This window comes from Physella acuta, unplaced genomic scaffold (assembly GCF_028476545.2).
Source record: "Physella acuta isolate Inbredline_101_S28 unplaced genomic scaffold, ASM2847654v3 ptg001635l, whole genome shotgun sequence".
Taxonomy (NCBI): domain Eukaryota; kingdom Metazoa; phylum Mollusca; class Gastropoda; family Physidae; genus Physella; species Physella acuta.
In genome coordinates this window covers 75,001-89,505 of record NW_026733149.1, presented here as the reverse complement: position 1 = coordinate 89,505, position 14,505 = coordinate 75,001, and the positions used below count along the sequence as shown (strand labels likewise).

At 41.0% G+C, this 14,505-nt stretch overlaps 1 protein-coding gene across 1 annotated transcript in view; it reads right to left on the bottom strand.

Annotated features, from left to right (window-relative positions):
* LOC131929465 (uncharacterized) overlaps nt 1-14,505 on the bottom strand; it is an 81,569-nt gene that overhangs the window by 17,455 nt on the left and 49,609 nt on the right. Inside the window, exons 20-22 of the mRNA XM_059285694.1 lie at nt 13,952-14,069; nt 13,331-13,460; nt 7,472-7,670 (exon numbers count right to left, since the gene is read on the bottom strand). Of these exons, the coding sequence (XP_059141677.1) occupies nt 7,472-7,670; nt 13,331-13,460; nt 13,952-14,069 (447 nt within the window). The remainder of the gene's footprint in view (nt 1-7,471; nt 7,671-13,330; nt 13,461-13,951; nt 14,070-14,505) is intronic.

The following is a 14,505-nucleotide window of genomic DNA, read 5'->3' as shown; positions in this document are numbered from 1 at the left end:
TGACCTCAACCATTGAAGTAGGGAGATCAAGGATATGATTTGCCCATGGGAGCTATTACATAGCTATAATTTTGTTCTACTAAAATAGAGTTTTCCTCAGTTAGATTTATTTGAGATACACTAAGAGGCAATATTCCTTAGTGAGGTTTAATGATTTTTTGGTTACACTAAGATGAGATTTTCCTTAGTTAGAGTCAGTAGCGTACGCAGGGGGGGAGCAGGGGGAGCGGCCGCTCCCCCTCTGGCCATTTTCAGCAAAGTGGCGCCTTTTTGGAAACTTTTTAAACTCAAAGTTTTAAACAATGATATTTGTTAAAAAAATATTTTTGGTCGGCACATCTATGTAAATCACAAGATTTCTTTTCATTCAGAAATTAAGCATTATTGTACTAGTCTAGTAGTGTCTACGTTTACAACACGTATTAACAGCTGCATCAGTTTGCCATTCTAAAAATAACTATTACGATGCATTGCAATGTCTAAAAAACCTTTACGGGTAGTACCACTTGGCAAGAGAGGTGTTAAATTTAAGGCAACTGTATAATGTATTTGCTTACGAATAATTGAATTACAAAATGTTATACATAAAACTTCACACATAATCACTCTATATATACAGTTTGAATCGTGTGATTAATTTTAAAAAGATTACAATACAGAAACAAATACAACTGATGAAGTAGTAGTATTCTTACAGTTTGGGCGATAGTGATTACGATTACAAATTATATGAAAAAGTTACAACCCCCTCCCCCATGGACCCCTCTGTAAAAAAAATATTGTCATAATACCACTGCTACTTATTTAAATCTATTTCAGTAATATATATTTGTGTAATATATATTTGTGTAATATATATGTATGTTTAGAACAGTCATCTAAAAACTGACGCTATGTTCACTCTAAGTTGGTTATCTCTCCTCCCCCCCCCCCCCACACACACCTCACTACCACAATTGTGTAGATCGACATTAATGTCACACCTAGGTATACACTGGGTTGGATAATTGACCTAAAGTGAACGGACAGTGGTGAATGAAGTTGAACCCACCTCCCCCCCCACAACCCACCCCGAACTGATCTGTTAAGTAGATGTAGAAAAACGCGTAGTGATGTAACAAAATACCATGCCGCCAAAAAAATTAGCTTTTTAAACGTAAAACTCTGTGAATATTATTTTTGCAAATACCAGTAAAAAGGTGTGTGATCAATACAGTGATCTAACCCAAAGCTATCACTATGTTAAAATTATCTTTAAAGAACACAAAGAAGCAGTAGTTATTTAAAAATATATGATCTGAATTAAAAGACCGATATTTAGTTAAATGTAGGCTTTTATTCCGAATGGCTTTCTATTGTACCGAAAAGCGTGGTTTTATACCAACTCTGATTTTAAAAACTTTCATTCTGCTGTAGTACTTTAGCATTTATGATGACGATATATTAAATTATGATTATAGACAAAAACATTTTGTAAACACAAATAGTGTTAAACAATTTCATTATATTCTAAAGTAATTATTTATTTGTTTTGAGATTTATAATTAAATGTGTAGATATATACATATTTATATTAAGAGAGTGATCATTTCCCCTATTTCACTTGTCTTAAATAATTTTCCAGGAATTATTATGTAAGAAATTTGTTTACAAGAATTACAAAACAGATTGTGTTACGTTCACTGTTTTTCGTTGTAGTGTGTGTAGATTTATTTTTTATTTTTTGTTTAGATTGATAAAAGTACAAGTTTTGTTTTGTCGGCCTACATTGTGTGTTTTTTCTTATTTCTTCAGAGTGCTACTTTCAATTTATTTTACATCATAGCGAAGTAATGACATACAGTTAGTAATATATATATATATATATATATATATATATATATATATATATATATATATATATATATATATATATATATATATATATATATATATATATATATATACGTATATAAAACGTGTTAAACATTTGGCGCCTTTTTTTGCTCTTTTCGCTCCCCCTACAACGAAAACCTGGATACGCCTCTGGTTAGAGTCATTTGTTCTTATTAAACTAGGAAGGTTTACCTAAGTAATTTGTTACTTTGTTATTGCTAGGTTTAGGAACTCTTTGGTTTATTGGATATGATATCAATTGAGGATATATTTTCTGATTTGGTTGTTGGACCCAGTATTTTCCCTGTTTCCCTTGTAGAGTAGTTGTATTGTCGTAGTCACCCAGTCATGCTGGATGCTGTCGGGTTGATACGTAACATAGTTATTTGAGGGATATTGATTATGGTTATTTGGATCTCGATGGTTTGCCGAGATACTTTGTTTGTCCCGGGGTCATGGAAAATTGTCCTCCATTGGATATTATATTTGTATACTAATAGTTGGTTGGGCGTCGTCATGCACCATTAGTTGATATAGCAAGTGAAATATGTGATTAAGTTATATCGTTATATCTAATGTACAATGTGCTAAATTATTATACCCTAAGAGGTTTGATTTTCTTGGTTGGATAATGAACCCATTAGCTTAGTGTTGTTTTTGGAGATAATTGATCTTCATCGCTTGATAGTTGATTTTGTTTTGCGAGACTGAGGATGCAGTCCGTTTTATTTTTGGTATCTCGAGGTTGTACCGAGTACCTGGTTGTTGTTTTAGGGGTTCATGGGAAATACTCCTCTATGGGATATAGTATTGGCTTATGTATAGTTCTCATTTAATTTAAAAAAGTGTACATATAAAATAATTTAGGATGTTCATTGACAAGTTCTTTTTCCACATGATTTTCATTTCACTGTTATGTTATCATGAAGATTTTATAGTTAATGTGATCTATATAACAAAAAAAAATTAATAAATTATTTTTTTTTAACGGGAGAAAGGGCGTATAACAGTGAAATATTTATGGATCGTAGCTTGGGAGTGTGTGTGTGAGATTGCATCAGAAAAAGACAGTTGCTGTGCGCATGCGCGAGAGGAAAAGAGAGGAAGGCAAGAACATGGCGTAGCTTGGCTGAACACGCCGTCTATGTGAAGACAAAATAAATGTATATAGAACGTAAAAGAAGGCTTGTCTTGTGATTTCGTATGTGATAGATAAAGGTAGGAGAAAGGCCTGTGGCAAGTTTATATCGTGAACCCAGTCACACAAAAAGGGTGTGACAGTAACCCTATGCTCCTATGCAGGACACACAATAAGCAGATCCTAGGTGCAAAGGTAGCCACTGGGGATCTCGGGGCGCTAAATATCATATTTCCGTGGGGCGTCGCCTTAGCGGGGCTGTACTCAACAGCTTCCCAACTTTTCAAGGCAGTAATGCATAAAAGACAGAAACATGTTTTTCACATGTACAACTGTATGTGGCCATTTCACGCGTCGGATAACCTTCTGATTAAGGGGGCCATCCATAAATGACGTCACGCTTTTTTAAACGACTTACAAAAAGCCAGACACCCCCCCCCCCCCCTCCCAATGACGTCAATTATGAATAGTAATAAACTGGTCCACATTTGTGTTGCCAAAAATTATATTTTTCAACCAAACATTTGCGTAATAAGTATAAAATTACTTCTGGTTTCATTGAGGCTAGAAATAGTTAAAGAAATAAATACAAGTAATATAATAGTAACTTAGCAAACACTTATTTTTAATTTGGATTAGTAGAGTCAGGATGTTGTGGTGATTGGGGATGTTATATAATTTAATATAAATGCAATACCATGCTATACACCATATATCACTATCGTGTATTTTAAATTGTTCTGTTATTGTTTTACTCTCCCTGGCCATTCCAGTTGACTTCAAGGAGAGGTTGAGGGCAGTTTTTGAAAATATTTGAATGGATAAATTAATTCTAAACAGCTTTTCAACGACATATATTTGATACGAATATATAAAAATGAGTGTAATCGATAGTTCACAAACGGCTTTAATTTTTACTTTCTCTTATATACGAAGTATAAAGAAAGTCTTGTAATCGTGCAAAAAAATTCATAAAAAACGTTTTAATAACAAGCTTTTATGTACTAATGCACTAAAAAGTAGAAAAATTATAGATTACTATTTAAATAACTATAAAGAAAAGCGTGGGTCACTTTAGTACTTTAGTACCTATTTTATACCTTTACTAATATTTGAGAAGAGACCCACGCTTTTCTTTATAGTTATTTAAATAGTAATCTATAATTTATTTTCTACTTTTTAGTGCATTAGTACATAAAAGCTTGTTATTAAAACGTTTTTTTATGATTTTTTTTTCAGTACTTTACATGCTTTACTTACAATAGTGTTACATGACTAAAAACCATTGCGCGTCTATTAAACGTGATGGCGCAGCTATTGAACCTGATGGCGCAGCTATGGAACGTGATGACGCGTGTGGTGTGGTTGGATAGACATGCCTATTGATTCGGTCCAAATTTTAATTAATTAATAAAAAATTAATAAGGCATCCAATTAAGTCAAATTTAGTTTCAGATTGCATTGTCTTCATGTCTTGACCCACGTGCCAACTGTGAATCGTATCGGTCAAGTAGAACTGTCCGAATTTTCACTCCTGCGTTTCTATCTAGACTGACGACAGACAGAATGACGAGGAAGTGAGTTAAATAAAAGCTTGTAAAAAAATCGAGATTTTTACAAATCTCGACGTTTTACACCTCATTGATCCGGGAAAACATAATTTTGCAATCTTGTCCTTATGTCTGTGTGTCTGTGTGCGTATCTGTGTGTGTGTAAACACGATAACTTTAGTACCGTTACAGCTAGGTTGATGAAATTTCATATATAAGTATTTTATCAAAATCGTAGATACGTATCAACTTTTGAGCGATTTCCGATAATTAGAAGTGGTACTTTTTCTACTTTGAATTTTTCAAAAGCCTATAACTTGAGTACTATTTCAGATAGATAAATGAAATTTCACATATAAGTAAAAGATCTAATTCTCTACCTTCTGTCACATTTTGAGTAATTTCCGTTGACGCGAAGTACTAATTTACGCTATTTCCGATTTCTCAAAAAACGTATGTAAACTTATAAAGTACTAATAATATTGCGCACTATTATGCACATTTTATTTGGCGTTCGCTTGGTGCGCAATTCTTTTTTTCTACTAGATTTTATTCTATTTTTAAAAGTTTAAGTAAACAATAAAAAATTTCATAAAAAAACGTTTTAATAACAAGCTTTTGTGTACTAATGCACTAAAAAGTAGAAAATAAATTATAGACTACTATTTAAACAAGTTAATTAAAAAGTCTAGTGACATTTAAGCGCAATTTCCTTATGTTATCTAAAAACAGCTCTGTCGTAGCGTAAATCAAGAGCAGGGTTAGTAAAACCATTGGTTAGTTATTAAAAACGTTTTTTATTAATTTTTTTTCAGTATTTTACATGTTTTATTTACAACAGAGTTACATGACTAAAAACCATTGCGCGCCTAGCTACCGAACGTGATGTCGCAGCCATTGAACGTGATGGCGCAGCTATTGAACGTGATGACGCGTGTGGTGTGGTTGGATAAAAATGCCTACTAATTCGGTCCAAATTTTAATTAAATAAAAAAAAAATTTTGTGACCGAACGAAAGGATATTTTTGAAAACTTTTTTGGCAATAATGTTCTAAATTATGGCAGGAATCGATTGGTACATGTTTCAGGTCGCTAAGTGGTCTGGTTGCCGAGATATGGGCCAAAAACTGCATTTTTTCGAGGTTTTTTTGCTTTTCCGGAAAATCCATGAAAGAAACCCGGAATTTTTTTGGCCTATGTTCATCCTCGTAATTTGCTTAACATAATTGCTTTGAAACTAGTACTCGATATTGCTTCGTTGAGGAGGAGATACGACTTAAAGCTGCGGACACACATACATCCATACATTCATTCATCCATCCATTCCCAGAAATGACAAGTTAATAAACGCTATTCTCCAGAATGGAAATTGCGCTAAAAACTATAAAGAAAAGCGTGGGTCTCTTCCTAAACATTAGTAAAGGTATCCAATAGATTCTAAAGTGACCCACGCTTTTCTTTCTAGTTTTTTTAATAGTAGTCTATAATTTATTTTCTACTTTTTAGTGCATTAGTACATAAAAGCTTGTTATTAAAACGTTTTTTATGAAAAAAAATTTAGTACTTTACATGTTTTTATTTACACTAGAGTTTCATGACTAAAAACCATTGCGCGCCTATTGAAACGTGATGACGCGCTATTGAACGTGATGACGTGTGTGGTGCGGTTCGATAGACATGCCTACTAATTCGGTCCAAATTTTAATTAATTCATAAAAATTTAATTAGGCATCCAATTAAGTCAAATTTAATGTCACGATGCATTGTCTTCATGTCTTGACCCACGTGCCAACTGTGAACCGTATCAGTCAAGTAGAAGTGTCCGAATTTTCGCTCCTGCGTTTCGATCGAGACAGACTGACGACTGACGAGGAAGTAAGTTAAATAAAAGCTTGTAAAAATTTCATAAAAAACGGTTTAATAACAAGCTTTTATGTACTAATGCACTAAAAAGTAGAAAATAAATTATAGACTACTATTTAAATAACTATAAAGAAAAGCGTGGGTCACTTTAGTAGGTCTATTGGATACCTTCACTAATGTTTAGGAAGAGACCCACGCTTTTTTGTCTTTCTAGTTATTTAAATAGTAGTCTATAGTAGCCTATTGTTTGGTCGCCATTGATCCCGCCCCAGTACACCCTGGAGGACCGGTCGAAGAGTTAGAACACCAACGTGCGAACGTGTCCCCTATTTGGAGGACCGGTCGAAGAGTTAGAACACCAACGTGTGAACGTGTCCCCTATTTGGAGGACCGGTCGAACAGTTAGAACACCAACGTGCGAACATGTCCCCTATTTGGTTATCAGAGGGGAGCAACAAGTCACAGAAGTCATTAAAATTTGAAGTTTTGCCTATCTTTTACACTACACTTTATGTAGAGGTTTTTGGTGGAAGAGCGTGGTATAGTGCCTGTAAAATAAAGATAATCGTACCGCTGCTACAGAATTTTTTACAAGCCAAATATCAAGGCAACAATGCACGAAAATTAAATTAATTTTTTTAAAATATTAATTATGGTCGGCTTTGGGGCTGAGGGGTCTGGTGCATGGTAGTTCGGTCCCTGATTATGATACAAGTGTTATGATACAAGTGTTATGATACAAGTGTTATGATACAAGTGTTATGAAACACGTGTTATGGTACACGTGTTATGATACACGTGTTATGATACACGTGTTATGATACAAGTGTTATGAAACACGTGTTATGGTACACGTGTTATGATACACGTGTTATGATACACGTGTTATGATACAAGTGTTATGATACAAGTATTATGATACAAGTGTTATGATACACGTGTTATGATACAAGTGTTATGATACAAGTATTATGATATAAAAACATTCTGTATCAAAATATCCAAATAGAGATGACGTCATTTGTTGGTAGGACAGACATCATACCTGTGGCGTTTGGATCTACAACTTTTCCTGGTGGCATTGTCGGTAGATCATTTGCGCTTTGTGGCTTGACTGAGTGTGAAGGGTCAAAGGTGGACATGGAGAGTGGTGACGTATGCAGGTCAGCAACCGTCGGGCGGGGGGTTGTGTGGAGGCCAAACAATTCCTTTAAGTCAGGAGTTTTCACCACGCTGTACACGATCTGAGGGAGAAACATCTAGTCATAGTCTCCCTTGATTATGTGTGTGTTGTAGTCATAGTCTCCCTTGGTTGTGTGTGTGTTGTAGTCATAGTCTCCCTTGATTATGTGTGTGTTGTAGTCATAGTCTCCCTTGATTGTGTGTGTGTGTGTTGTAGTCATAGTCTCCCTTGATTGTGTGTGTGTTGTAGTCATAGTCTCCCTTGATTGTGTGTGTGTGTGTTGTAGTCATAGTCTCCCTTGTGTGTGTGTGTGTTGTAGTCATAGTCTCCCTTGATTGTGTGTGTGTTGTAGTCATAGTCTCCCTTGATTGTGTGGTTGTGTGTTGTAGTCATAGTCTCCCTTGGTTGTGTGTGTGTTGTAGTCATAGTCTCCCTTGGTTGTGTGTTGTAGTCATAGTCTCCCTTGATTATGTGTGTGTTGTAGTCATAGTCTCCCTTGTGTGTGTGTTGTAGTCATAGTCTCCCTTGTGTGTGTGTGTGTTGTAGTCATAGTCTCCCTTGTGTGTGTGTTGTAGTCATAGTCTCCCTTGATTGTGTGTGTGTGTGTTGTAGTCATAGTCTCCCTTGATTGTGTGTGTGTTGTAGTCATAGTCTCCCTTGTGTGTGTGTTGTAGTCATAGTCTCCCTTGTGTGTGTGTGTGTGTTGTAGTCATAGTCTCCCTTGTGTGTGTGTTGTAGTCATAGTCTCCCTTGTGTGTGTGTTGTAGTCATAGTCTCCCTTGTGTGTGTGTTGTAGTCATAGTCTCCCTTGGTTGTGTGTTGTAGTCATAGTCTCCCTTGGTTGTGTGTGTGTTGTAGTCATAGTCTCCCTTGTGTGTGTGTGTGTTGTTTTAAGGAATGATAGGTGATTGTCAGTTGTTGTGTGTTAGGATTAGCTCCTGTGGGTTAAGATTAGCTACTTTGGGTTAGGATTAGCTCCTGTGGGTAAGGATTAGCTCCTGTGGGTTAGGATTAGCTCCTGCGCTTATTAATTTGCTATTGTGAGTTACCCACTGGTCTCTTTGTTAACGTATTTTGACCATTTGTTTAGTAGCCTACAGCAGGGCGGCCCACATGCGGCCCGCGGGCCACATGCGGTCCGCCACATATTTCCTCTGTTGCCGGCCAAAATTCAGAAAACTCAACCTTGAACTGAGATTTGCTTAATGTCCGCGACCGCACGTTGTCTCGTATTTTTTGGAGCGGCTGTGTCAAGAGCATGCACGTGCAATGAAAATACGCACTTTTCCGGTTTGTCAGATTTATTTCAGTTTTTACAAGCTTTTATTACAAGCTTTTATTTAACTCACTTCCTCTGTCTGTCGTAAGTCGTCAGTCGTCAGTTCAGACGGAAACGCAGGAGTGAAAATTCGGACAGTTCTACTTGACCGATACGATTCACAGTTGGCACGTGGGTCAAGACATGAAGACAATGCAATCTGAAACTAAATTTGACTTAATTGGATGCCTAATTAATTTTTTATGAATTAATAAAAAATTTTAACTCACTTCCTCTGTCGACAGTCTGTCGACAGTCTGTCTGTCTAGATGGAAACGCAGGAGTGAAAATTCGGACAGTTCTACTTGACCGATACGATTCACAGTTGGCAAGTGGGTCAAGACATGAAGACAATGCAATCTGAATTTAAATTTGACTTAATTGGATGCCTAATTAATTTTTTATGAATTAATTAAAATTTGGACCGAATTAGTAGGCATGTCTAGCCAACCACACCACACGCGTCATCACCTTCAATAGCTGCGCCATCACGTAATGGCTGCGTTCAAAAACCATTGCGCGCCTACTGAACGTGATGTTCAGTAGGCGCGCAATGGTTTTTAGTCATGTAACTCTATTGTAAATAAAACATGTAAAGTACTGAAAAAAAAATTCATAAAAAACGTTTTAATAACAAGCTTTTATGTAATGATGCACTAAAAAGTAGAAAATAAATTATAGACTACTATTTAAATAACTATAAAGAAAAGCGTGGGTGTCTTCCTTAACATTAGTAAAGGTATCCAATAGATACTAAAGTGACCCACGCTTTTCTTTATAGTTATTTAAATAGTAGTCTATAATTTATTTTCTACTTTTTAGTGCATCATTACATAAAAGCTTGTTATTAAAACGTTTTTTATGAATTTTTTTGTAACAGCAATATTTTTAAATGTCCAAATTAAGTGAAGCTTAAACACTCCGAAAAAATTCATAAATAATGTTTTAGTATCTATTGGATATCTTTACTAATATTTGAGAAGAGACCCACGCTTTTCTTTATAGTTATTTAAATAGCAGTGTATTGTTTATTTTCTACTTTTTAGTGCATTATTACACAAAAGCTTATTATTAACACGTTTTTTATGCAAAAAAAAATATGTCAGGACTTTACATGTGTGCGGCCCTCCTCTAAAATCCGCTACCACAAAGTGGCACTCGAGCTAAAACAACTGCCCCCCCCCCCCCCCTGGCCTATAGTATATTTGTGGTTTTGTCAGCCTCCAATTTCAGTTGTTTTAAATTGTGTGTGTGTTAATCTGTCCATTGGATTATAGCTGGCATTAAGTTCCTTGGTTATACCCATTGGGAGCTTAAGGAGTCTTGTCATCACTCATGACAAATTGTGTGTGTATTGATTGTGTGGGTTGGTGGCAGCGGGTTGTGTGGGTTGTGTGGGTTGGTGGCTGCGGGTTGTGTGGGTTGGTGGCTGCGGGTTGTGTGGGTTGGTGGCTGCGGGTTGTGTGGGTTGGTGGCTGCGGGTTGTGTGGGTTGGTGGCTGCGGGTTGTGTGGGTTGGTGGCTGCGGGTTGTGTGGGTTGTGTGGGTTGGTGGCTGCGGGTTGTGTGGGTTGGTGGCTGCGGGTTGTGTGGGTTGTGTGGGTTGGTGGCTGCGGGTTGTGTGGGTTGGTGGCTGCGGGTTGTGTGGGTTGTGTGGGTTGTGTGGGTTGGTGGCTGCGGGTTGTGCGGGTTGTGTGGGTTGTGTGGGTTGGTGGCTGCGGGTTGTGCGGGTTGTGTGGGTTGGTGGCTGCGGGTTGTGCGGGTTGTGTGGGTTGTGTGGGTTGGTGGCTGCGGGTTGTGTGGGTTGGTGGCTGCGGGTTGTGTGGGTTGGTGGCTGCGGGTTGTGTGGGTTGGTGGCTGCGGGTTGTGTGGGTTGTGTGGGTTGGTGGCTGCGGGTTGTGTGGGTTGGTGGCTGCGGGTTGTGTGGGTTGTGTGGGTTGGTGGCTGCGGGTTGTGTGGGTTGGTGGCTGCGGGTTGTGTGGGTTGTGTGGGTTGTGTGGGTTGGTGGCTGCGGGTTGTGCGGGTTGTGTGGGTTGTGTGGGTTGGTGGCTGCGGGTTGTGCGGGTTGTGTGGGTTGGTGGCTGCGGGTTGTGCGGGTTGTGTGGGTTGTGTGGGTTGGTGGCTGCGGGTTGTGTGGGTTGGTGGCTGCGGGTTGTGTGGGTTGGTGGCTGCGGGTTGTGTGGGTTGTGTGGGTTGGTGGCTGCGGGTTGTGTGGGTTGGTGGCTGCGGGTTGTGTGGGTTGTGTGGGTTGGTGGCTGCGGGTTGTGTGGGTCGGTGGCTGCGGGTTGTGTGGGTTGGTGGCTGCGGGTTGTGTGGGTTGGTGGCTGCGGGTTGTGTGGGTTGGTGGCTGCGGGTTGTGTGGGTTGGTGGCTGCGGGTTGTGTGGGTTGGTGGCTGCGGGTTGTGTGGGTCGGTGGCTGCGGGTTGTGCGGGTTGGTGGCTGCGGGTTGTGTGGGTTGGTGGCTGCGGGTTGTGTGGGTTGGTGGCTGCGGGTTGTGTGGGTTGGTGGCTGCGGGTTGTGTGGGTTGGTGGCTGCGGGTTGTGTGGGTTGGTGGCTGCGGGTTGTGTGGGTTGGTGGCTGCGGGTTGTGTGAGTTGGTGGCTGCGGGTTGTGTGGGTCGGTGGCTGCGGGTTGTGCGGGTTGGTGGCTGCGGGTTGTGTGGGTTGGTGGCTGCGGGTTGTGTGGGTTGGTGGGTTGGTGGCTGCGGGTTGTGTGGGTTGGTGGCTGCGGGTTGTGCGGGTTGTGTGGGTTGGTGGCTGCGGGTTGTGTGGGTTGTGTGGGTTGGTGGCTGCGGGTTGTGTGGGTTGGTGGCTGCGGGTTGTGTGAGTTGGTGGCTGCGGGTTGTGTGGGTCGGTGGCTGCGGGTTGTGCGGGTTGTGTGGGTTGGTGGCTGCGGGTTGTGTGGGTTGTGTGGGTTGGTGGCTGCGGGTTGTGTGGGTTGGTGGCTGCGGGTTGTGTGGGTCGGTGGCTGCGGGTTGTGTGGGTTGGTGGCTGCGGGTTGTGTGGGTTGGTGGCTGCGGGTTGTGTGGGTTGGTGGCTGCGGGTTGTGTGGGTTGGTGGGTTGGTGGCTGCGGGTTGTGTGGGTTGTGTGGGTTGGTGGCTGCGGGTTGTGTGGGTTGTGTGGGTTGTGTGGGTTGGTGGCTGCGGGTTGTGTGGGTTGGTGGCTGCGGGTTGTGTGGGTTGGTGGCTGCGGGTTGTGTGGGTTGTGTGGGTTGGTGGCTGCGGGTTGTGTGGGTTGGTGGCTGCGGGTTGTGTGGGTTGGTGGCTGCGGGTTGTGTGGGTCGGTGGCTGCGGGTTGTGTGGGTTGGTGGCTGCGGGTTGTGTGGGTTGGTGGGTTGGTGGCTGCGGGTTGTGTGGGTTGGTGGCTGCGGGTTGTGTGGGTTGGTGGCTGCGGGTTGTGTGGGTTGGTGGCTGCGGGTTGTGTGGGTTGTGTGGGTTGGTGGCTGCGGGTTGTGTGGGTTGGTGGCTGCGGGTTGTGTGGGTCGGTGGCTGCGGGTTGTGTGGGTTGGTGGCTGCGGGTTGTGTGGGTTGGTGGGTTGGTGGCTGCGGGTTGTGTGGGTTGGTGGCTGCGGGTTGTGTGGGTTGGTGGCTGCGGGTTGTGTGGGTTGGTGGCTGCGGGTTGTGTGGGTTGTGTGGGTTGTGTGGGTCGGTGGCTGCGGGTTATGTGGGTTGGTGTCCACTGGCCTTGGATAAGTTGCCTCTCTAATCTGTACTCACTTTATTTTTATTGTTTAGCAAATCTGTTGAACTGGGATTGTTGTTTACAACTAAATTTAACCCTGTTGTGTACCATCTGCGTATTCTCGGTAACACTGGAATGGAATGTTTTAGGAACTGATTTTTAAAGTTTGCATTCATTATTTTTTTTTTTTTTTTGCTTCATGATTTTACTTATTTTTTTCATTTCCTTTAGGTAAGGGAAGTAATTTGGCTGGGTGTTTAGATGTTTTCTTGCTGTGATTTGTTTCGTTAGTTTGTAAAGTTTTGTTTAGTTATGTGATGATTTGTTAATAAGAAGGATGAATCGTGTCTCCCAATGATGACCCGCCTATCCCAATGATGACCCGTCTATCCCAATGATGACCCGTCTATCCCAATGATGACCCGTCTATCCCAATGATGACCCGCCTATCCCAATGATGACCCGCCTATCCCAATGATGACCCGTCTATCCCAATGATGACCCGTCTATCCCAATGATGACCCGCCTATCCCAATGATGACCCGTCCATCCCAATGATGACCCGCCTATCCCAATGATGACCCGCCTATCCCAATGATGACCCGTCTATCCCAATGATGACCCGTCTATCCCAATGATGACCCGTCTATCCCAATGATGACCCGCCTATCCCAATGATGACCCGCCTATCCCAATGATGACCCACCTATCCCAGATGAACTTACATGCGGCTGTGGGAATGAGCCAATGGGCGGGTTGTGCACGGAGAGCGGGCAGCTGGGCACCTTACAGCAGGCATCAAACGGGTCGGTGACGATAGTGCAGAACTTGTTGTCCGGTGCGTAGGTGGCACACCTGCATTAGATATGACATTAGAACAGACCTGTCATCTGTATGACATTAGAACAGACCTGTCATCTGTATGACATTAGAACAGACCTGTCATCTGTATTTGATATGACATTAGAACAGACCTGTCATCTGTATTTGATATGACATTAGAACAGACCTGTCATCTGTATGACATTAGAACAGACCTGTCATCTGTATTTGATATGACATTAGAACAGACCTGTCATCTGTATGACATTAGAACAGACCTGTCATCTGTATGACATTAGAACAAATCTGTCATCTGTATTTGATTGGTCATTAGCCCCGACTTGACATTCGTTCATTAAATATTACAAATTTACATTGGAATGACATGACACGTGCGTTAGTTATGTCATTAGACATGACATGTGCGTTAGATATGACATTAGACATGACATGTGCGTTAGATATGTCATTTGACATATTATGTGCGTTAAACATGTCATTTGACAAAATGTGAGAGTACTGACCTGTCGAGACAAGACATCTGACCACTGGTCTCGTCCAGACACAGACACGTCATGCCACAGTTGCTGTCTTTACCAACTTCACCTCTGGCCAGGATTTTCCCATTGAACAAACAGCCACCTGTTACGTCATACATTATTGGCTTTTAAATATTTCAGGGAGTGGGGGTGGGGGTGGGAGTAGGGGTGGGGTGGGGGCTGGAGTGGTGACAGGGTAGCCAAACAAGGTTTATAGACATTGTTTTTTCTATATTTACAAAAAAAATCTAAATATATCAGTACAGTGGTACAGTGGTACAGTGCTACAGTGGTACAGTGGTACAGTGGTACAGTGGTACCTCAAGAGTAGAATTCCCCGACACACACACGAGGTGACATTTGTTTTCACAAAGCTGAATTTGAGGTGCCAGCAATAGGATAATCTATCTGTCTCTGTTACTATCTCTATCTAAAATCTGTACCTTACCAGTACCCGTACCCGTACCTATACCTATACCTATACCTACACCTACACCTACACCTACACCTATACTTATACCTATTCACACACACACATA